The sequence below is a fragment of the Apus apus genome, chromosome Z (assembly GCF_020740795.1).
Source record: "Apus apus isolate bApuApu2 chromosome Z, bApuApu2.pri.cur, whole genome shotgun sequence".
Classification (NCBI taxonomy): domain Eukaryota; kingdom Metazoa; phylum Chordata; class Aves; order Apodiformes; family Apodidae; genus Apus; species Apus apus.
Window position 1 is genome coordinate 67,370,596 of NC_067312.1, and position 23,427 is coordinate 67,394,022.

A 23,427-nucleotide genomic window follows, 5' to 3' on the forward strand; every position below is an offset into this window, starting at 1 on the left:
TTTTAATAATTAAACGAAAACTCAGTGATTTGAAATCCAGCACAAAATTAAATCCTGGAAGTAGACAGAATCAAAACTAATCAGCACTATACATCTGCAGAGGGGTCAGTTTGTACAAGAATAAAATCTCCCAAACTTCATTTGTCTCTTGTACTGCCTGTGAATACAGACCCTTTCATTCTAATGCAAGCTGTAGTGTAAAATTAACTTAGGCTATAATTCTACTTTGTTGAAAATGTTATGTTGCAGCAGGTGCTATGTATTTTTTCCCCAGCTGCTGTCAGTCTTTTTAGCCAGCTTTAATGTTTTTCCAAAGGGCTAGGGGAAAAACAATAAATTTAAAAAAATATTGTAATAACAAGCAAGAAAGGAAAAAGGAGAAACCTAAAATGGTTTGTGTCAAGAAAGGCACCATGTGGGGAAAAGCAGGAGCTCCACACTATGGCTGTTACCTTTAGTTGTGTACAGCCCTGTGGCTGGGTTTTTTTTTCTTTGGAGGGACATCACTTAACAGTGGAAATTTTCAAAAATTGCTTTGCTAAGCTAACTGAATTGAGAATGAAGGTCCGGGAACTCAGAAGAGGCACCTAGATCCCGCAGGGGGATCTCATGTCCAGTGAAAAACTACTAGGTTTCTGGAATCTTGTGGTGGCTTATTCTAGAAGGAACCCTAGTAAAAGACTTCAAGGAAATTTAAGTAGGAAAAAACGTCTTTCCTCTCTACAGGGATTTCTGTGAGAAGAACTGTTGGGTTTGCAATCAAGACTTGTAACTGTTCTCAGTGTTCCCAGTTGTTACTTTCTGACATCCCACTGACAATGCCCAGTGGTCCTAATGTTAACCAGCCTCCCGAACATGCAGCCTGCTTGTTTCTGAGGGGATAGTGCGGATTTAAAAGCCTGAAACCAGGCGGTCAGTGAATTCAGCTCCACGAGGAGCTGAGCATGTGGGTTTTGGTTTTTTTTTAATCTGTTGCATGCACAGCACTGAAGGATTCAGGCTTTTCCTGAAGCACTCACGTTCACCTCGCAACAAGGACACAAGCAACCCAGGAGCCAGACTGACACCAGATGAGGAACATTCATGTTCCAGCGCTAGGCTGGGAGCAATTGCCTTTTGAATACTGAAGAAAAACCGGGCGTTCAGGCTCAGGAGCCAAGCACGGCTTTCAGGTCACAGCCTGCAGGTGAGGGACGGGTAAATTGGGGACAGGGTACGCCCGGCGCAGCAGAACCGCTCCTCTCCTCGAAAAGCACGATCCCCGGGCCCAGCGGCGCGGACGGGCCGGGGGGCCAGGCGAAGGGCTGAGGGGGCGAGGGGCTGTCGGCCCTGGGGAGCCCCCCTGGGACGGGAGGGAAGGCGGCGGGACCCCCGAGGGCACAGCACATCCGCCCACCCTGCGGGGCCCGTCCCGGGGCCCCTTTGTCTGGAGCCGGAGGCGGTGCCGCCGTTTGAATGGAGCCCCCGGCGGGCGAGGCCCCGCCCCCCTCGGCTGGCTATTGGCCGGCGGCCGGTCACGTGGGCGGGGCGCCAGCCATATTAGGCTGCGGCGCGGAGCCCCCGGGGCGGCAGCGCGGCCGGTGCTGCGCGGGCAGCGGGGACCTCCCCGTGCGGTGCCGCCGGTTCGCGGCCCGGCCCCCGCACCCGGCCGCGCCGGTGCCGGCTCGTTCGTCCTGTCCCTGCCGCGGCACCTGCCGCCCCGTCTCCCTCCCTCTTGGCCACTCCGCTTGCCCCGGCGGGTCGCTCTCGCCTCCCCCTCCCTCCCCGCTCCGCCATGGCGGCCTCCGCGCCGCAGAGATCGCGGGGCCAAGCCTCGGCCGCTGCGGGCGTCAGCCCCACGCGCATCTCCCGGCTGCAGGAGAAGGAGGAGCTGCGCCAGCTGAACGACCGCCTGGCCGTCTACATCGACAAGGTGCGGAGCCTGGAGAAGGAGAACACCTCCCTCCACCTGCAGGTGACCCAGCGGGAGGAGCTGCGCAGCCGCGAGCTCAGCAGCCTGAAGGCGGTGTTCGAAACCGAGCTGGCCGACGCCCGCAGGGCTCTGGACGACACGGCGCGGGAGCGGGCCAAGCTGCAGATCGAGCTGTGCAAGATCCGCGCCGATCACGAGCAGCTGCGGGGCAGGTGAGCAGGGGCGCGGGGCGGGGGGTCCCCCCTGTCCCCCCTGTCCCCGCTCGCCGGCGGCCGCCTCGGCTTTGAATGAATGAGCGAGCGGCAGCGCTGCCCCGCCCCGCCCCGCTCCGCCCCGGCGGGAAGCGCCGGCCCGGTCCCCCGAGCGGGTCCGTCCCGACCCCCGAAACGCTGCCCCCGCGGTGCTGGGTGCCCTGCCGACCGGGAAGCCCCCGGCGTGTGTCCGTCCCCGTACCGAGCCGGCCCCCAGGGGACTGGCCGCACGCTGGGGACGTCTCCCGGTTTCACCCTCGCGTCACTGATACTGGGGGGGGGTGGAACTGCTGGGTTTGATTCGGGGTGACGCTTCGCCACCCCGCACACCCCACTCCCCCCTCTGTGCACGCCCACGCACCTCCTCCCCGCCCCGTCCCCGCACCCCCCGTCCCCGCACCCCCCGTCCCGCATCCCCCCCGCGCGTCCGTAGCGCGCGAGCTGCTTCAGGATGCAAAACTTGGGAGAGACGACAGCCCGTATCGTGGCTGTTGCGGGTCCAGGCTTCCTGTCCGAAAGGTGTTAAGTGAAAAATACGGACAGAGAGGAGTAGACGACGAGTCAGGCTTACTTAAAAAATACAGTTTCTCTTCGCTTTGCTGGGTATTCAGTTATTGCGAAAGGTAGATTCGTGACCAGCTCTCCTCAAAGCTGCAAGGTGTATGCACCGTGCCGAGCCATTTCTGGAATATTAGTGGCTGTAACTCCATGAGATAGAGTTGTACTGGTAATGCTGGGCAGGAGGGAGGCTGTTATTTATGCTCTGTAGTGTCTATGTGAGTTAAATCTTGTGGGTTAAACTTCTGAAGTGCACAAAGTACAGTGGAAATTAATGGGAACTGGTGCTTTTTGGGGGGGTAGATCCTATTGTATGCTATTTAAAATAAAATATGCAATTCCATAATTAAAAAGATCTCTGCACCTGAAAGTCAGAAGAGACAACAAGTCAAGTCAGCAATTATTTATTTGCTTTTATTTTTCTTTCATGAGCCAAACTACTGGGAGTAGTTTCTGGCTAATTTCTGAACACTTCAACAGGAATGTGCTGGAGCTTTTTATTTGCTGTTTCAAGATGCAGCTTTGGCTTTCTGTGGAGGAAGAAGCTAGCTGTTGTCTAGAGGCTGAAGGTCTTCTGGTAAAAATTAGTAGGTGTAAGAGTGAAGAGTAAGTTGTATACATTTGTGCTTTCTCTTATAATTCACAGAGGCTTCTCTGATCTTGTTTCCCGTATTGCTGTAGGGCTGGGATGACAGTGCTGAATTGCTGAGATTTCATCTGGCTTCCAGTGTTTGAAGCGTTGAGCTCCAGTTCCTGTTTTCATTCTGTGTGTTCAGATGAGCTGTCTCAGACAACTGATAACACTAACAACTAGTAGGGCTTAACTTTAATTCTTTTTTTCCCCTTCTGTGTCTTCAGATGCATTAAATTATAGGATTACTTCACAGCCAGTTTTGTTGGAAACAAGCAAGGAAGGTGTTTTGGGCTGATGCAACTGATAATACCTAATTTAATGGTACACATAGTCTATTGGGTTTTAATTGTATATTTTTCTCTTTCATCTTTTCATCTTTCTCATCTTTTTCTCTGCTGCCTTAGTTGCAAAAGCTTTCTTCTTGGCTGGCTACCTGTTTGCAGGTGGTAGAGGTACTTGCATTAAAAATTTAAAAGCCAGTAGCTTTAAGATATGTGAGGAGTTTTCCTGTTTCAGAGTCCAGGATAATTTAGGGCTGCATGCTATGTCCCTGTCTATGTGCAACTTCCTAGTTTCAGGATCCAACTTGATAGGCTTGGTTTCATCACGAAGTCTTGTGAGAGCCCATGTGGAAGTTTCTCCAAGTTTTGAGTAAAGCTTTCTCCAGCAGTGATCAAAAAACAAAGGCTTAGTGTGAGCCTTCATACTTCCCAGTAAGTGATGGAGAGATTTTTATTACAGACCTACAATAGCAAAACACCTTTCCTTCCCTCTTTCTGGTCCTCTGCTGTACAGCTTCCCTTTGTGCTGAAGTTCCTACAGGCCTGGGTGGGAGGGACAGGACAGAGATACCCAGTGAATACTGTAGAGAGCTGGAAGTAGGAGACCATCTGTCCAAAACCTATGTTCTGTGTTTTTTTTTTTCTGAGCTGTGGACCCAACTGCTTTGAACTAAGGAGTCTAAGAAGTGGTATGTAAAATGCCATGGAGGGACTGGAGAGTGCCGAGAAGCTTGACATGGAAAAAAAGAGTTGAGTGCTGATGAATCTTGCCTGTGTCCGAGGCTCTTGCAGCCTTCCTCTGAGTGTGATGTTACTCAACAGGCGCGGGGTTTGCTAGTGCTAAGTCTGTTATGTAAAGCCTGCCATCTTGTGGCTCTAGTGCCAGGACAGCCACACACTAATTTTCTTTGTACAGATAACTTTTGACAAGCCTTTGTGCACACACCTCTCTTGAGCATGATGTTAGTTTCATGTGCTCGCATATAGTCTTGGAAGAACATAATTTAAATCTGAGAGTCTGTGCTTTTAAAGCTGTGTGTTGATTTTACATTAGCTTCATTTTGCTGAGAAGCATTTCTGTTGTTTCTTATAAGCAGTACAGTGATTTTAAAAGTAGTGAATGTACTGTTTTGGCACTTTCAAATCTTGTTCTTAAGAATCTGTATCCAATTTTAAGTATCTTCTGTTTACTGTTGTAAACTTTTTTCACTTCTGCAGAGAAGTGTGAGGAGTGAGGAGGAATGCGAGAGCTGTTGTCTCATCAAGCCTGCATCTGCCAATTCTTGTAAAATGTTCATAACTTGATTATAAACATCTAGAACTTCTGTATGCTAGTGCTCTTACTAAAGAATTGCTGGTATCCCAGAGAGTAAAAGAAGCAGCTTCAAGGTGGAAGAATTTGTGTTGCACGTTTGAACACAGCTGCTTGTGTCAGCTAAATGTCAGTCACTATAATTCCTGATCAAGATTTTCCTTTCCCCTATTTTTGATAGTAGCCTGTTGTAGCATTATTTGTGAATAATTATTTTAGGCTGAAGAAAGTGAGTTTGTGTTGGTGGCATTTCTTATTTTAATTTTATTTCTTTGTATATGCCATTTTATGGAGTAAATCTCTGGAAACTGTTTGACTGCTTGTGTAGGCACAAAGACTAAGTGGATATTTTAAAAGCTTCTGTATGTGCTTTTGGAAAGAAAGACCTATACCTACACACCAATGGTGTTTCAGTGGTGGCACAGTTATAAAGACAGGGTTTGGGTATCTTTCCAGCAATCTGTGGAACTTTGCCATTACGTATAGTTAAAAGGGTCCTGCATAGTTGTTCAGTATGCTACATCTGCTTGTGGAGGACTTGTTTATAGATAGTAAATGTCAATTTTCATTGAGAAGCTGGTCTGTTAATTGGAAATAGGCTTTTGTCAGCTTAGACAGTGGATCTGCACAAGTTCCTCTGTGGTTAAGAGGCTGCAAAGGTAATTTACTTCTCTCAGATGAGAAAGCAGGAGTTGATTTAAATTAGAGTAAATTAAGACAATACAGAAAGTTTTTGTTGGGTGTTTCTCAAATTCAGGATTCAGATTGTACCTTATTTTATTAGTCTACTTTAACAGCATTTTTGGGTTTTCTTACCACTGTTTTTTCCAGTTACACCAAAAAGGAATATGATCTAAATACAACCCATGTCAAACTCAGAGAGCTGGAAATAGCCCTCAACGCTAAAGAAACCGCACTGGCCACAGTCCTTGGTGAAAATCAGAATCTGAAAGGAGAGACTGACAACTTGAAAGATCAAATTGGGCAGGTGAGAAGAAGAAATATTTAACCATCAAGCTTCTGCCCATTAGTGAGATGTATTTATAATAAGAACTGTCATTCTGGTAAAATGCAATTTGGTAGTAAAAAAAAAAAATGGTGCAAACCTGTCATGTAGTTAGAACTATAAATGGTTTCAGTGTCAACATTGGAAGCAGTGGTGAGTAGGTGACCATATCCACTACTGTTTACTTTATTAACACAAGGAATGGTGTAATAGATTCTGAAATTGCAAGGGGTTGTACATGTGTTGAAGAAAGCAGATCAGGAGTCAAAATCAACTTGACCAATTGTAGAACTGTTCTGGGGAGAGACTGATTTCACAAATGCCTATAATGAGTAACACGTAACAGTTTGTGATTCTCTGCCCTCCTTTTGGTTCTGCCTGTGGTTCTTGGTCTTCTGGGCATCTGATAGAACCAAGGTGGGAGGAATGCTGGTTTTGTTAACCCTTTGAAACATGATTTGTGATCTTAAGCAATACCACCCTAGGAAGATAAGTTGAGGAGACCAGGAAACTATTTGCTATGTAGAAAAACTGAAGTTTTGTAAGGAAAACAGATGAGTAGCACTTTAATGATAGTTACAGATGAGAAAAATCTAGAATTTACTGGTGCAAGTGATTTCAAAAGGGTTTTGGGGAATGACAGTGGTGTGAATATTGGATTTGCTTGCCAAGTTCAGCCATAACATGCAGTTAGCTGTACTTCTGGGTAGCTGAGGTCATTGCATTACACAAGTTCTGCTACTTAATAATTGTGCTGATTTTTTTTCTTAAAGCTTGAAGCTGAATTAGCTGCTGCCAAGGAAAGACTCGCAAGTGAAACCTTATTAAAGGTCGATCTTGAAAACCGTTGTCAGTCTCTCCTTGAGGACATGGAATTTCGTAAAAGCATGTATGAGAAGGTAAAGGCATCAGTCTCAAGAATGCACATTTTTAAAGGGAAGAGGACAGCTGGGGTGCTCATTCTAGAATACTAAAATAACTTAGGTTGGGAAGGACCTCAAAAGTTGTCTGGTCTGAACTCTTACTCAGAACAGGTTTTACCTCTAGTTGGAAGATTTCCAACCTTTTCTCTAGGTTTCTAGGAAAAAACTCGGAGCTCTTGTGATAAAATAGCTACACATATTCCATTGTTTCATGAATTCTGCCCATGGCATTGTGATGTACATGACTTTTCCATAGTAATTAGTAAGTTAATAATTTTTCATAAAATTTCTGTTTCTCAAAGTGGAGAGAAACACTCCAACAGGTGCTGGTTTTCTAATTTCAGAACTTTCTAAAAGGATGCTTGTGATGGCACTCTCACTTGCAGTACTTAAAGCTTTCCAGGAGGAACCTTAGAGCAGTAACGAATGTATCTAACCATACTGTCTTTTGTTCTTGCTAATTGTATTTTTATCTTCGTTCACATTGTTGAAATCCTTTTTTCTAGACACCATGGGTAAGCATACACATATATGGGGAAAATGTTGGTTACTGAAAATGAACTTTATTTTACAGTACTTCCATTTTGTGCAAGACTCCTAAAGTAAGTCAGGATGTATTTCTAAGATCTAATCATATTGAGATGTATTTATTGAAAATGCAGACAGCTCTCAGAAGGAAATGTGACTTTACATTCTGATGGTATCCTAGCTCTTATTTTAATCACTGGCTATTGCAAAATAAGGTTGTATGCAGAACAGACAGGAGAAGTGAGCCTGTGTTTCTACTGAGAGTTTCAATGTCAGATTAATGCTGGTCCACAAGACTAGTTAAAATCTGTATTGCTAGCTGCTCAGTGGATAGTCTTCCAAAATTTTTGTCTTGTACTTACTGAATGTGATTTTATTTTTCTCAGGAAATGAATGAAACAAAAAAGAAACATGAAACTTCCTTGGCTCAGCTTGCTTCTTCTGGATGTCGTGTTGAGTATCAACAAAAATTGGCCCAGGCTCTTGGCGAAATCAGGCAACAGCATGATGTACAACTGAAGCTCTACCAAGAAGAGCTTAAACAGACTTATTCGGCCAAAGTGAGAACATATTTTTCATGCAGTTGTCTGATATAGTTTTTATTTTAATGGAAAGATAAACTACTTACTTGCATTACAGAGGATTTTGTTCTGGAGCTTGGTTTAAAATTACTGTGCTTTTGAATATGAATTTGCATTTTCAGGTCTCATTCTGGGAGCAGCTTTAAACCCCAGAAAGTGCAATAATGTAAGAGTAGGAAGCACCATGTGAAGGTGAACTGTGTGGAAAAAGTGTTCATACTGTGTTTATTATGAGGAAAGTTCATGTATCAGCTGTAACATGGTCTTGATTATCAATATATGGGCTCCCATATTTGTATAAAACTTTTTTCATAATAGGGCATGTTGAGAAGACAGCTTTCTGAGTTCTGATCCTGTACAAAACAAGGGACAGTTTTACGATACCAAATGATTTTTGCTTTTCACTCTTCTGAGAGGAAGCATACTCAAGTTGAAATCAGTTATACTTCATAATTTCCTTCCTCAACTATGAGCCTAGATGACATTTCTTTCAGGGGAGGTTCTGATGTCTCAACTCAGCCTGGTTTCTGTGACTATACTTGTTGCAGTTTGTGTTTTTAAAACAAGGTGGGATGTTACAGCAGAAAAGTTGATGCAAACTGAATTTGTTAGCATAGTTTTCAGTCTTTTCAGTCTTTACTGTGTTAACCTTGTACAGTTGCTTATCTTCAGGGCTTCAATCTGACTTGGAAAACTTACTTTAAATAAGATACAGCAAAAACTTTTTAACATTTTTAGTCTAAAAATCCTTTCATAATTAAGATTTTCTTGCTCCATCTCTTTAGGTATACAGTTTCTGTGCTTTTGGACTCTCTTACTTTAAAGCTTTTTTAGATTCCGTTTCATCTGCAACTACAAATTCAATAATAAGTCTGCTGCTCAAGTGGATTTTGCTAGTTTAAAAAAAATTATTTGAGCTTGAAGTTGTGACAGAATGAAGCAGTAGTGACATCTGGCACTGCTGTAATCTGAAGGCACATTACAAGTTGTTGGCTGAGCCAACATTATGTTGGCTGAAAACTAACATAAGTTTGCTTTTTTTAAAGAACTGGCAATTTCAGTTTAGTTTCTTCTGTTTAAGCATACTCAGATCGACAGTAATCAAATATGTAAAGATAAAAACTGGCCAGCATGGAAACTCAACTTAGCAGTCCAACTTCAGTAATGTCTATAAGGGAAATTTACTAATCCTACAATAAATATTCAGAAGATTGGGATTTTTCAGGTAGGGCAATCTGGCATGGTAATTGAGCCACTGTATTTAACCCCTAAATAGAAGATGCTTCATCATGTTAGAGCTGCAGAAAGGAACTTGATAGTTTAGTGCTGTGTGTGGTTTTTAGGGACTTAAGTTTTCCTATAAAAGTTACTGTGAAACTGATGTCTTACCTTGATCTACTGCAGCTTGAAAATGCTAAGCTTGCCTCTGAAAAGAGTGAATCCACAGTTAAGTCAGTAAGAGAAGAACTGAATGAAAGTCACATGCGAATTGAAAATCTGTCTTCCCATGTCAGCAACCTTCAGAAAGAGGTAACAAGCTGTTTGACTGCTCAGTCTTGCCAGTTACAGTTGTTGATTTTTTTTTAATTAAAGGACTGTCTTTCCCTTAACTTGTAAGTATTTTCAGCATCATTATTTGAATTTGTCTCTGTTCTACTGTACTGTTTAAAAATTCTCAAAGTTTCCTTTCAACACAGTTGAATTCCTTATGCATCCTGCTGCAGTGCAAGTATTTTAAAGGTGGCACTGTTAACTGGATTTTGTGGAAACTTTTGCACGTAGATGGGACATTTTAGACAAGGGCTCTGTATTTAAATGTTCTTGAGATTCTAAGCAATTTAGTTCTGGTCTGTAGTAATTGGACAGCCTGGCATGGGATTCCACAATGCAATATTTAAAGGCAGAGCTGGAGTCTTTTTGTCCCAGATCCTATTTGCATTTAGAAATCTAAAAACTTACTAGGATTAGGATAAAAAGTGAGACTGAGAAAATACATTAAATAACTGTACTAGAGTGTTTTCAGAGCAAGGTCTTGAGCAGAAACCAAGATGAGGAAGCACATAGACCACACCCAAAGAAGTATGACACAGCCTATGACAAGCTATACATGCAGTATTAGCTTACTTGATGGGAGTAATGTCATGTGCTGTAGTGGAAAATCTAGAGTGAAAATGAGAAATGTTAGCAGTTGGTTCTGAAGTGCACTTTTGTAACTTACTGATCAGTTGAAAAGGCAACAAAACATTTTATAACATAAAATATTAGTAATACTTGGCTTAGATCCTTTCTGCAATATATTTTGAATTCTATTAGTTTTGTACAGTAGATTCTTGTAGGACTTCAAAATGCTCTGTATTTCAAGTGAAGAATATAAACGCAGGGGATGTTATTTCATGATTTTTCAAATAACTTGGCAGATACTAGTTTTAGTCTTTCCAGTTTTCTGTTAGAGACAAGTTAGTCTCTGGAAAAGATCAGGTGATGTAATGAATATGCATGAGGTCACAGAAGAACTAGATCAAGAGTTTTGTCTACTTATTTTTGCCTTTAGATTACAATCATCTTTTGGTGGTTCAGTTAACAGGTGTATCTGATTGTTACTTGCCTTCTTACTTCAGTTAATTACCTGTGTTCTGTTGTTTACTTTAGAGTGACAGCTAGATTCAGAGAATTGCTTCTGAATTTGCAGAGGTGTTGGCTATTGAAATGTGCTCAAACTGGCAGAAGTTCAGTTGTCCACCAAAAATCCCATTTTATTGCTGTGCTGTTGGGGCTTTGTAGTGCTAGTGATGTCAACCAGCAGAGTTTTTCCATTTGCCAGCACTGTTCTCTTGGAAAAGACAAGTCTCATCACCAGTGCTGGTCTGGTTTGAGTTACCAACACTGAGCTCTGTAGTAGTTTCCACTGGGATCTTTTGTGTGATGCTTCCTTTATTTAATTCCTTATCTGGCTTCTAACATTAATGATCAGTTATGCTGGTCCTGTGTGTCAGCCTTTTAGACTCCCTGTTTTCATTGTCTATGGACTATAATGACTTCTGAAGTAGAGTGCTTGCTTAGCAAACTTGGTGACTTAGCTGGCCAAGGTAATTATGGGACATTGGTTCCTGTGTCCTTTCAGTAAAACTCAAGAGACTGTCAACCAGAAGAAAGCCTTAAAGTAAACCTTAAAGTAAACCTTAAGTAAACCTTAAAACTGTCATTATTTGGCCTTTCTTTGATAAGGATTCCATTTGGTATGTACAATACTCAGTTCTACTGGTTTGATATGATTGTTGAAGTATGGGGCAAATTAGCTTCGTTCATGAAACACTTACCACTGTACTTTAAGCAAGCCTTGAAGGCTATGAAAGCAGACAGACAGGTTTTCACTGACAACAACCCCTATTCCTTTAGAGGAACTTCTCAATTCAGAATTGGCAGCAGTAAACTGAAGCAGGAAGTTGACATCTGAAAGCTAAAGAGCAATTACTTACCATAGGATGTGAAGTACACTGAGCTGCTCTTTGATTCTGTGTCCTGTCCAGAATATTTTAAATGGTTTGACTCTTAGGCTTAATTTTTCTCAACTGAGTAAACTCAGGTGTTGTAACATTGTCAAATCTCAAGAATGGAGCAGTATGTTGTAAGTTCATTGGAATTTGAGGTAGGAGAACAGGAAGTTGAATATGGGCAAGCTTGAATTTGGAAGGGAGTTGCTTAGCCTAATATTTTTAATTCTGTTGCCTCAATAGAATTAAGTGAGCTTTCCTTTGCACTACTGGTGTTTTCAATGTTTTCTAGTCTAGAGTATGGCAGAAGAAAGTGGAAGAGCTTGAAGTCACCTTGGCCAAGGAAAAGGAAAACTGTTGCAAAACACTCTTTGCGAAGGATAAGGAAGTGGAAGAGATAAGAACTCTGATGCAGGAGCAGCTCAGTGACTATGAACAACTATTGGATGTGAAACTGGCCCTTGATATGGAAATAAGTGCCTACAGGAAGTTGCTGGAAGGTGAAGAGGCAAGGTATGAAAATATAGCAACAAATGTTGGTATTCATGTGCTTCCCTTGCTTTTCTCCTCTGAAAAGGCAGGTTTTACTGAGAATGCATTCATTAAGTGCCTTACTGCAGTTTCTAGGGCAGTTGGTTTTTGCCCTCTCCTGTCTAACACATGTTTCTAATCTCCACGAGACCAAGCTGCTTGAGTACTGGAACAATACCACACCATTTTAATAGAGCAGTAGTTTTAATGATTGCCCAGCTTATCAGCTAGCTGCATTTTCCACATCTGATTTTAACAATATTGAAAGTTCTCACCTGGTGAGTCACAGCTGTCATTTAAAGTAGTGTCATACTTCAGTGTTCTCTGAATGCCATCCTACTGGTCCAGGGTGGTTCCTTTCAAGTGTGGAGATCAAACAGCAAAACCTCCTGTGCCATTGGGTTTTTGCATAAACTTCCTCAAATGGCTTAAGTCCCGCAAAGAGTGTTTTCTTTGTGTTCCATCTACCCAGGAATGCAGTCTTTAACAAATGCATAGAGATGGCCTTAATGTAGCATTCTGTCAGTGCTCTTAAGCTCCAAAAGCATTAGTCAGCTGATTGACAAGATTTTATTCAATTCTTAAAAAGTACCCAAGGCTTCTCTTATGTAACATACTTTGTTTGCTATATTCCTGTACTTTTTTCTGTGTAAGTCTATGAGAAGACAAGAAGAGAGGAAGAAAGTTTATGAAAGTGGACGAAGTAAAAATAGTGTGATATATGCGTATTTCTTCCTTTCTTCAATACAGATTGCAACTTTCTGGAAGCCCATCTTCCCGTGTGACTGTGTCACAGGCTTCATCGAGCCACAGCGTCCGTACAACCAGGGGGAAGAGGAGGAGGCTTGATGTAGAGGAATCTGAAGCTAGCAGTAGTGTCAGCATTTCCCACTTAGCTTCTACAACTGGTAACGTCTCCATTGAGGAGATAGATGTAGATGGAAAATTTATCCAGCTGAAGAACACCTCCAAACAGGTTTGAAAACGTACACATAGCACTTCTTTACAGTGGGGTGGTGAGAGATAGAAGGCATCCTCAGCACCCATTCAGCCCACAGGCTTCATGCTGACCCTGGAGCTAAAGCATGCTGTCTGAGAGATGGCACTAAGAAACTAGTGTCACAAAACAAGTGTTTGTATGGTATCATGGACTGAAAATTACTACTTTCTAGTAGTTTTTAATGCTTCTCACAGCACTTGTTCAGTTGCTAAGTTGCTTACCCATCAAAGTGTTAAATCATTCCTCAGTTCTGCCTTGCAAGTGATGTGCCTGTAAAGGCACTGATAGGAAGGAGTGCAAGCAGATGCTAGTCTACTTTAGAAGCCTTATAAAAACTTTCTTTGCCCTAAATGCCCCCATTAAAAAAATACCTACTGATGCAAAATAAATGTCTAAATGTAAGTAATGACCTGTGTGCCTTGGACTTGCACATAGGTCCTTTAAATCAGTTTTCCTTCTTCCTTGCCTGCATCCACAGTTTTTAGTAGTCCTTAGTTCTCATGCCAAAGCTATCTTTATGATGATTACTCAGATGATTTCATTCTGTGAATAGGTTTATACTGGGAACACAATTTTTTTTATTAAAGGATACTTTTCCTTATGCTGCTCTCAGTATGATACTAATTTATATTGGGTACATGTGACCCCTGACTCCCTCTTCCCCCCTTAGCATTAGTTATAATTTCTGCATAAGAAGTCCTACACTATAGACACTCCTGCATGTCATCACAGGAGAGGTTGGAGACTGAGGACTGATTTCTTAAAGCCTTTGGGAGAAGAGAGAATTAAGCATTGTCTCATTAGGATGCCATATAAGCCTTAACTTCTTTCAGCTTTGGTTTCAGAGAAGGTTTCAGTAATTCTTGCCTTCTCCTGTGCTGTCTGTGCCTCAGGTTTGTGTGGAAGTGTGAGCTGCATTCTTTGTTTTCAGTGGCATGCAAGGCTTTGTCCAATGTCATCAGATCCTTTACCTTCATTATAAGGCAGCTCATCTTGATGTTTTAGATGACAAAGATAGGTCTGGTTCCAACTGTCTCAGTCTCTGCTAGTCACAATCACAGAATGGTTGGAGTTGGAAGGGACCTCTGGAGATCATTTGGTCCAAGCCCCCTGCTAAAGCAGGATTGCCTAGAGCACATTACACAGGATTGCATCTGGGTGGGTTTTTAACATCTCCAGAGAAGGAGACTCCACAAATGCCCTGGGCAACCCGCTCTAGTGCTCTGACACCCTCATAGTAAAGAAGTTTGTCCTCATGTTCAGATGGAACCCCCTGTATTCCACTTTGTGCCCATTGCTGTTTGTCCTGTCACCAGACACTACTGAAAAGTCTGGCTCCATCCTCCTTACACCTGTAGATATTTCTAGGTCTCCTTTCAGTCTTCAGGCTAAAGAGTCACAGCTCTCTCTTAACCTTTCCTTGTAAGAGAGATGCTCCAGTCTCCCAATCATCTTTGTTGCCCTCTGCTGGACTCTCTCCAGTAGTTCCCTGGCCCTCTTGAACTGGAGAGCCCAGAACTGGAGGCAGATATGACCTCACTAGGGTAGAATAGAGGACAAAGATGACCTCCCTTGACCTGCTGGCCGCACTCTTCCTTATGTGTCCCAGGATACCATTCGCCTCCTTGGCCACAAGGACATATTGCTGGCTTATGGTTAACTTACTGTCTACCAGAACTTCAAGATGCTTCTCATGGCTGCTTTCCAGCAGGTCAGTCCTTAACCTGCACTGAAGCACTGGGTTGTTTCTCCTTGCAGGACCTTACATTTAGGCTTGTTAACCTCATTGGGTCCCTCATCTAACCAAGCAGTTATGACAGCATAGAAGGCTATCAGACTGAGCAAGCATTATTTCCCCTCATTTAAACAATGCTGACCACTCCCAATAACATTATGGAGTTATGGATGTCCAGTTTGGCTAAGTGGTCTCTAACCTGGTCCTTTACTAACAAGGCAAAGTCTTCTTTCACACTTCCTTTCCTACCTCCAGGATCTGGGATTCATGAGAGTTGGCTTCAGCAGTAAAGACTAAAGCAAAGAAGGCATTCAGTAACTCCTTCCCTGTCTTCTGTCCCTGTGGTGCCCACCTCAGTTATTAGTGGGCCCACACATTTCCCAGTCTTCCTTTTTTTTAATCAATATACTGAAAAGCTCTGCTAGTTGTCTGTGATACTCCTTGCGTTAAGTCCAGGTGGGCCTTAGCTTTTGGCATTGCATCCCTGCATCCTCTGACAGCATTCCTGTATTCTTCCCAAGTGGCCAGTCCTGCTTTACACATTCTGTAAATCTCCTTTCATTTGAGTTTTTCCAGAAGACCCTTACTCATCCATGCAGGTCTCCTGCCTCCTTTGCTTGATTTCTTACTTAGAGGGACACACTGATCTTGAGCCTGGAGGAAGCAGTGTTCAAGTATTGACCAGCTCATGGATGCCCCTTCTAGAGTCCTAACCCAAAGTATTTCACTGAGTAGTTCTTTGAAGAGACTCAGCTTAGCTCTTCTGAAGTCCAGGGTTGTAATTCTACTTAGTTCTTCTTCCATGCGGGATGTTCACTATCTTGTGGTCACCGCAGCCGAGGTTGCCTCTATCCCTCACAACCCTAATCAGTCTTTCTTTGTTCATACAAGATCCAGCAGTACACTTTTCCTCATAGGTTTCTCAACCACCTATGTTAGAGGGTTATCCTCAATGTTCTGCAGGATTCTCCTGGACTGAGTGTGTCTAGCTGTGTTGCCTTTCCAGCAAATATCAGGGTGGTTGAAGTCTCCCATGAGGACCAGGCCTGGCCTGTGACCATGAGGCTATGTGAAGAGACAGACTTCTCCAGCTGGTGATACATATGTCAAAGATAGAAATCTGTTTTTTTAGGTGACTCTGTTTTCAAACTGCAGTGGCAACTGTTCAATTTTTGGAAACTGTTGGTGGGAGAATTTAAAGTTCTACCTTTCTTTTGAAGTATTCATTCTGTTATGATTTCTATATGTTTATTATATTAGTGCTTTTTAAGTAGTTAATAAGCAAAAAAAGAAGACAGGAAAAAATTATGTTGGTCTTGCAAAGGAGCATGTGGTGATAGGTGAGCACATGTGAAAATGCATTTTAAGATAACTAACAGGAATATTTTCGTTTTGAAGAAGCCGGGTTGTCATTCTGTGCTTCAAACAACTATTATATAATTTGCAAAGGGATTTACATATTTATGTATTTTTCTGAACCAAGCTATAGCAAAAGTGGTGCAAACTATAAATATCAATTAATACAACATCAGAACTAAAAAGCAGCATTAACTTGAAATAAGTAAAACAAATTTAACTGAAATTATTCTAACTGCATACTGGAGATCAAGTGATAAATGCTTTTACTGCAATTTTGTGCCTCACAGCCTTATATGTAAAATATCTGTATGTGTAACAGGAAATGACTGCTGATGGAAATTCTTTCTCCTTTTCATTAGGATCAACCTATGGGAGGCTGGGAGATGATCCGAAAAATCGGGAACAGTTCTGTCAGTTACAGATTTACCTTAAGATACACACTAAAGGCGGGTCAGACTGTTACAGTAAGTTGTCAAGCTTCAGCTGCTCAGTTGAAATGGGCTTAGTTCAACTTGTGTGTGTCAACAAGACAATGTTTTTTAGTTTTGTCTATTCTAGGTACATGTTCAGAAACTAATCACCTACATTTTGTATCGGGCATCAGTTGTATCAATTGCTGGGAAGAAGTTTGAGCCTCATTTTTCAGGAAGTCTCAATGTAGAGCAGTAACTTTGACCATAAATTTGTGCATTTACATATTCAAAACTGCATTAAGAAAGTAGGGATTTTTTTACTGTAAGAAACTTTGGAAGAAGGTAAGAGACATATTTTCTTAACTGGAGGAGATTCACAAGTGTCACTTAAATGGAATACATTAACTCAAGTAACATGGAAATGTGTAAGACTGGCAAATAATGCTCACGTGTGACTTCTTTTAACAGATCTGGGCTTCAAATTCTGGTGTTGATGCCAACCCTCCTAGTGATCTCATCTGGAAGAATCAGACTTCTTGGGGCACTGGTGAAGATGTGAAAGTTGTACTGAAAAATTCTTACGGAGAGGTAAAGTACCTCAGATGTGTTTAAACTTGTCTTTCTGTGGTGCTATCTCCTATGAAGATGCAGGTAAAACCATTGTTACAACTTTGCACCTAAATGCATATGATTGTTCAGTAAAGTTTTCTCGTTTTGCTTTCCAGTCAAGCATCCTATGCCCCTGTTCTGTCCTAACTGCAATTCAGGAATTCAATTTATTGAAGTGTGTGAAATTTTCTCCCTATCTTGTGTATAAGTAGCATGACTTGCTTAGACACTGCCCTTATGCCAGGAATTGTGTAGTGCCTTATAGCATTTTGAAAAGAAAAAGTTTGAGTAAACCTTACCTCAGTGACTTGTTTCTTAAATTATTTTTCCTTAAAACTGTGTGGTTAGAGAGAGTGGATAAGGCTACAGTGAAATTTATAAGCAATAAGGTATCAGTAATTCTGGTAACATGGGAGCTAAAACTTGAGTCGGACAGTTGCTGTGCCATCTTGCAATTGAAAGAAAATATTGGAATGTAATAGTATACAGAAGTATATAGTATATAGACAAAATCACTATAAGCAGCTTTCCCTACAACTGGAACTCCCATTTATCAAAACTTAAGTAGATTAGCACCAGATATTTACATGATTCATGTCTTAAAAAGAAATATCTGTTGCAGGAGGTTGCTCAGAGAAGCACTGTCTTTAAAACAACTGTGCATAAAGGGGAAGAGGTGGGAGCAGAGGGAGAACTAGATGAAACTGTGGAAGAAGGCCTTCATCAACCACAGGTATCTTGGTTTAGTTAACAAGGTTATTCAGGTTGAAAAGATACACCTGTTGGAGTGTGGGTGATCCTTTATATTTGTTTCCTCAGTAATTTAATGAAAGCATGAAGCTGTGTTATTAATATCAGTATAAAAAAATACTTATTCCTTTTGGTTTTAAAGATTAAAGATCAGGGGATGCTTTTTAAATTAAACTCTCTTCCTGATACGATTTCACACTTGCTTATGGTAAAGTTTGTCTTAAGCAGGTACACCTCAATTTACCCAGTTTTGAGAACTTATTTATCATTTTCTGTGATAGAGAAAAAGAGATTTCAGGACATTATCAGATTTTTTTGCATGCCGAAGAAATGCAACTGAAGGCAGTGGGAAGATGTAAACTTGAACTGACAATATGTTTCAAAATACAGGGGAAAATACTGAGATGTAATACACTTGCTTGTTAACATTCAGAATTTTAACCATTACCTTACTGTTTTGAGTAGCTCTTCATAAAAAAAGGTAACTTCAAAAAAACCTAAGTTTCTGTAATGTGATGTTCAAGTTTGCTGCCTTGCCTAAAACTTTGCTACATTTCAGTTAGTGTATGTCTTAGTTAAAAAAAATAATATGGAACAGTGATTAAGTGTGCATATGTAAACAGACAGGAAATGCAAAGAATTGACTGTGTTGGAAACTATTTTTTGACAACTGTGGATTCTGGTATGTAACTGAATCCTAAGTGTGGTGTTTAATATAGTCAGGTTTTTATGGCAGTTATACAAAAGTACTGAAGTGCATCCAGCTCCTTTCCTGGTTTCTGGGATTGTGTAGTTCTGATGAAGTGTCTTTGCAGCTTTACTTAGAAAAATGCTACAGAGAGATTAGCTTTCTTTTGATAAAAATCTCAATGTATTTGTATATGCTCCCTGCAGTATTTGCCACTCGTGATGCTTTTTGCCTTGAGATTCAAATACGACTGTTTATTTAAGTCTTCATTACCTCTCATAAGAAAGGATATTTAGGATTCTTTTACTTAACAGGAGAGAACAGAGTATACAGCTTTGCATGCTGCCTCTTGCTCAGACCATGCCAGGCTAACTATTTCCTGTGTTAAAAAATGTACAGTTCATTATTCTGAGTTGCTGTATCTTACTGCTGGATTTTTTTTCAAGGAAGATTCTTTCTGTTAACAGGCACAGCTGAGAACATCTGCCAGAAACTGTGTGATGATGTGAAGATCAGCCAGCCAGGTTCCTCAAGTCATGGTAACTCTTGTCTACAGAAGAGTCCCTTCTCAGAAGCACAACATATTTTTGTATTTTCTGTATGTGAATTTTTATCTGCGAGTCTGGCCTTAATTTCCTTTGCCACTGAAAAGGAAGTTTTGTAAAAGAAGTATCTAACCTTCTCGCAGGGTTCCTGACTGTGAAGAAAAATTATGTCCGTGTCATGCAGATCTATATGCTAGTCTTTTTCTATTGAAACCTTGCCGGAATAGAAATATTCCGCTGGTTTTTGGGGATTGATTTTTCTTATACCACTCTAGACTAGCTAATTGCTGTTGGCCTCTTTAAATCTAGGTGCTGTTTAGGAGGGCATTTTCAATACTATGAACTCTTTGGTACTGGAGACTTTTTTTTTCCCCTATAGTGCAATCAAGGCTATAAAACTTTTTATAGAATAGAAAAGATTTGTTAAAAAAAGAATCTGAAAAAATCCCAAACAAAACCAAATTAAAACCATATACAAAAAGAAGGTAGCCCAGCTGTTCATGTGAGCACTTAAAGAGGATGAAGGATGCTGTAAAACTCCTTATAGGTATTCTTTTTCTTAACTTAGATTTCTTATTCCAGAGAGGTTCATGTTAAATTTCTTACTTTTGTTAAGACAGTGTAACCAGCTTAAATTTCCTTATACAATTTGGTCAGAAATAGAAGATTGTTTTAATGTGGATGGTTTTGCTTCTTGACAATTTGTGGGGAAAAAACAAGTCTTCTAGGGGTCTAGTCTAAATTTGTATGGAAAAAAATTATAATTTTGTCAATGTGAAAATTTTCCCTGACCTTTCTGCATTAATCTGATGTCTGAAAAAACTTGTAATAAAATACTCAACATGCTATCAAGCAAATCTTTTGGACTTTGTTTTCTTCCTAGAATTGAGCTAAAAGTTGAATGGGTGTTGAATACTTGGAACTGATAGGCTGTGAAGCTGGGAAAACATCCATGTAAATGGAGTGGTGGTAATTAACTTGTAATGATTTCTTCTAGAATGATGCATAGTGTAACTCCACATTTGGAAGATTAATCCTTTAGAGCTTTATTCAGACTCTGTTGTAGAACTGTTCCTGCATAATCTTTGCTCATATGTTAATACTTACTGGACTAGCTTTTACAACATAGTACAAGTACCAGGGTGAGCAGCTGAACCATGACACAATAACACAGATTTACAAACACTGTAAACAGTTATCTTCAACTTAGGCAGCAGTATTTTTGAATGTATGGCCAGAACTTGGGAATCTGGCTTGAGCTTTTTTCTAGCATTAGTCTTATGACAAATTTCAGACATAACATGTAATTCATCTTTAAGTTCTCTTTTTCTGGTGAACTATGTGTTGGCATTTCAACATTGTGCCAACAGAAGGTAAGGGGGGAGGGAGATGGCCAGGGGTACAGATGGATGAGGATTAGGGGGATAGCTTTTGTGACTGTAACATGGTCTGAAACAGCTGCATTAAAAGGTAATATTTGATTTAATTTTCTGTTTATATTTGCGTGCTTACACAGTATAAATGTCATTGCTTCTTACACATTGCTCTGTATTCCATAGCATTCTGAATACTCCTCCACTTGTTTTATGATTAATGGCTTACTAGTCATTGTAGCCTCATATCTATAGGCATACCCCATATAAATGAAAATGTATATTGAAGGAAATGGTTAATTCCATTCCTTGTTTTTCTTTTCAAAACTAGCAACACAGGCTAGTGGTGTATTCCAATAAATACTGTATTTGGGCAGTTAGGACCATTGGGAAGGCAATTCTTAATTCATAGTAGGAATCTGCCAGTATAATCAAGCATTTTTGGTTATAGCTCTTGTACAGCCTGTTTTGTCACCAGGATGATGAACAGTGCTGTAACTTAACTGAATGTGTAGTGAGGAGCTGCTACTTTGAACCTGATTTTCTAGATAAAGAGAGCTTTTACATGAGTCTTGTGAATATTCTGGTAAATCAGCACTCTTGCAATGAATCACAGTGGGACAAAATTTGATTTTAGAGACAATACTTGTTGTAAGTATTTCTTTAACTAGCATAGACCCTTCTAGAGTGGGTATGCATGTGTTTTATCTTTAGAGTGAAACATCCTACCACCAGGAGGAGATCTTACTATTTGAATATTAAAAAAAACAAAACAGCAAACCCCCAAATTTACTACAGTTCCCTGTGAGTTCCAGAATTTTGAAAGTTTCTGCTTCATTGAACAAAACAGCTTCTGTTCTGCCTCTTCCCCATCTTCCCACACTGCAGTCCAAAGAGCATTTTGGTTACTGCAAGGTACCGTAGACATTTCATTGCTGTACTGAGAAACACCAGCCTCATGCTTGTGGAGAGGAATGCACTGCACCACTGTAGGCAGCAAATGCAAATTTTTATGATACTATTTTTTGTCTCCTCTGTAACACAATGTCCACAGAAACTCTTGCTTCTATTAGTCTGGAGTTAGTCAAAATACACCACCTCATCTACACTAGTCTGGGTGAGAGAAGGCACAATGGATTTGGTAAAGGTATCTGGCCACTGAAAAGTTAACTAATTGGTTATGTGTTCATACTTTCTGGAGGTTGTTAGGTAATGTCTCCACCTTGAGATTAAAATTTTGGTTGCTATTTTTACTACTACAGTAATAGGCAGACTTTTTTTAGATACATTCAGTCCTTTCTGGAGTTGACAGGAGATGGATTATCATTATTTGATACTGATGTCATACGCAACTGATGTGATACAATTTTTATCATTCTGGCAGGTAAAAGTTGTTTAGTAACTTACTGCTTGCAAATAGAAAAACACTTTACCAGAGATGTATCTACTCAAATACATTTATTCTTGTGAAAACCAGAGAAAAAATCTGAAAACAGGTTGTTTGACTTTACAGCACTAGTATTGTATGATTAAACTCTTGAGGCAAGATACACATTCCTGTCATCTGGTCCCATTTCCAAAGATATTCACAGCAAAAGCAGCAAACCTCAAAACCGTATTCTTTGCTTATAGTGGGTAAGTTCATTAATAAACCTCTGTGGAATCAATTGTAGCCCTATGGCACAAAATATTTGACATAGTACAGTCAGTTGAAGCTTTATCCTACAACTTACCTTATGCCTCAGACTTGCTGATCCCTACTGCATATACCTATATCATATTTGCCTGAGGAGACAGCAAAACATAGAATGAAGAAACATAATGAAAAAGTAAATATACCTTTTCTGTTCAATGATGCTAATTACTCATTTCTCTGCTTCTATAAAAGCAATTTTAAATACCAGTCTTCAATTTTCAGAAAAATTGTCAGTGTATCATTTTGCCAGTAATTTGACAGTTTCTGGAGTGAAAAGGGTGTATAAGGGGAAAACTCCCAAGTCTGAGAAATGTCACCTTTTATATTTATGCTGCACTGTAAGCAGTATAGGTACTTATAGTAGGAGAAAAAAAATACTTGCTTTTGCAGAAATGGCTAGATGGTATTTTTCTCCAGCCAGAGAAACTAAGCTGTTGATGGGCAATAAAAGCTTTTAAAGCTTTTGTCCCAAATAGGACAGCCAGCACTAAATAGTGATTTTTATAAAGGGAATGGAGGTTATGCATGATTGATGTGAAAGCTTGGTTAGCTTTTCTTGGTATATGATGGTTAACCTCAAGGGAACACTGGGAAACTTAAATATTTATGATATTCAACTAGGTCCATCATAGGATTATGGCAAAAGTTAACTATTTTATCTCAGGTTTTGCTTAGTGTGCATTTGTTGCCCTGAGCCCTTTGTTGCTCTCCTCTGGTTTCCTTTTATGGGTATCCATAAGTATAGGGCTTGTTCTGTGTCATTAACCCTGAAGGAATAAAAGTTATATTTGGTAGCATCAATAAAGGCACATTTCAGCTTAAGATGATTATTTGGTAGGATTTTCCTACAGTTAACTCTTGGATGTGACTTTTCCTAGCTGGTTTGACTTGCATTTTATGAACAGGAAATATTATTGGCAAGCAAATCTGACCTTTGTAAGGTAATTCATGGAATAGAATTGAAGTTGGTTTTCTCTGCAACTGTATTTTGTTTCTGATGTTGGTGGGTTTTGTTGTGTGTAATGGGATGTTGTAGATAGAATGTCAACATTGATTCTGTATTTTAAACAACTTGATTGGGGAAGTATTTTGTACACTTATGATAGAGAGGAAGAAGAATCAGCTCTATACCCTTCAACGTGAAAGGGAGGAAAAAACATTTTGTAGCATTGCCACAATTAAGTGTAAGAGGCTGTCAATAAAAAAATTTAAGAACTGAAGGCAGTGACAAGTATTAGCAAACCTGGCAGC

The 23,427-nt window shown here is 40.7% G+C and overlaps 1 protein-coding gene across 1 annotated transcript; it reads left to right on the forward strand.

The window, feature by feature from the left end:
* Positions 1–1,774: 1,774 nt before the first annotated feature.
* Positions 1,775–19,955, forward strand: LMNB1 (lamin B1). Its single transcript, XM_051643363.1, has 11 exons — positions 1,775–2,124; positions 5,780–5,936; positions 6,728–6,853; positions 7,792–7,965; positions 9,391–9,516; positions 11,770–11,990; positions 12,759–12,984; positions 16,462–16,566; positions 16,984–17,103; positions 17,747–17,857; positions 19,030–19,955. Exons 1-11 carry the CDS (start codon positions 1,775–1,777, stop codon positions 19,069–19,071), a joined length of 1,758 nt encoding a protein of 585 aa, XP_051499323.1. The 3' UTR covers positions 19,072–19,955.
* The last annotated feature ends 3,472 nt before the right edge of the window (positions 19,956–23,427 follow it).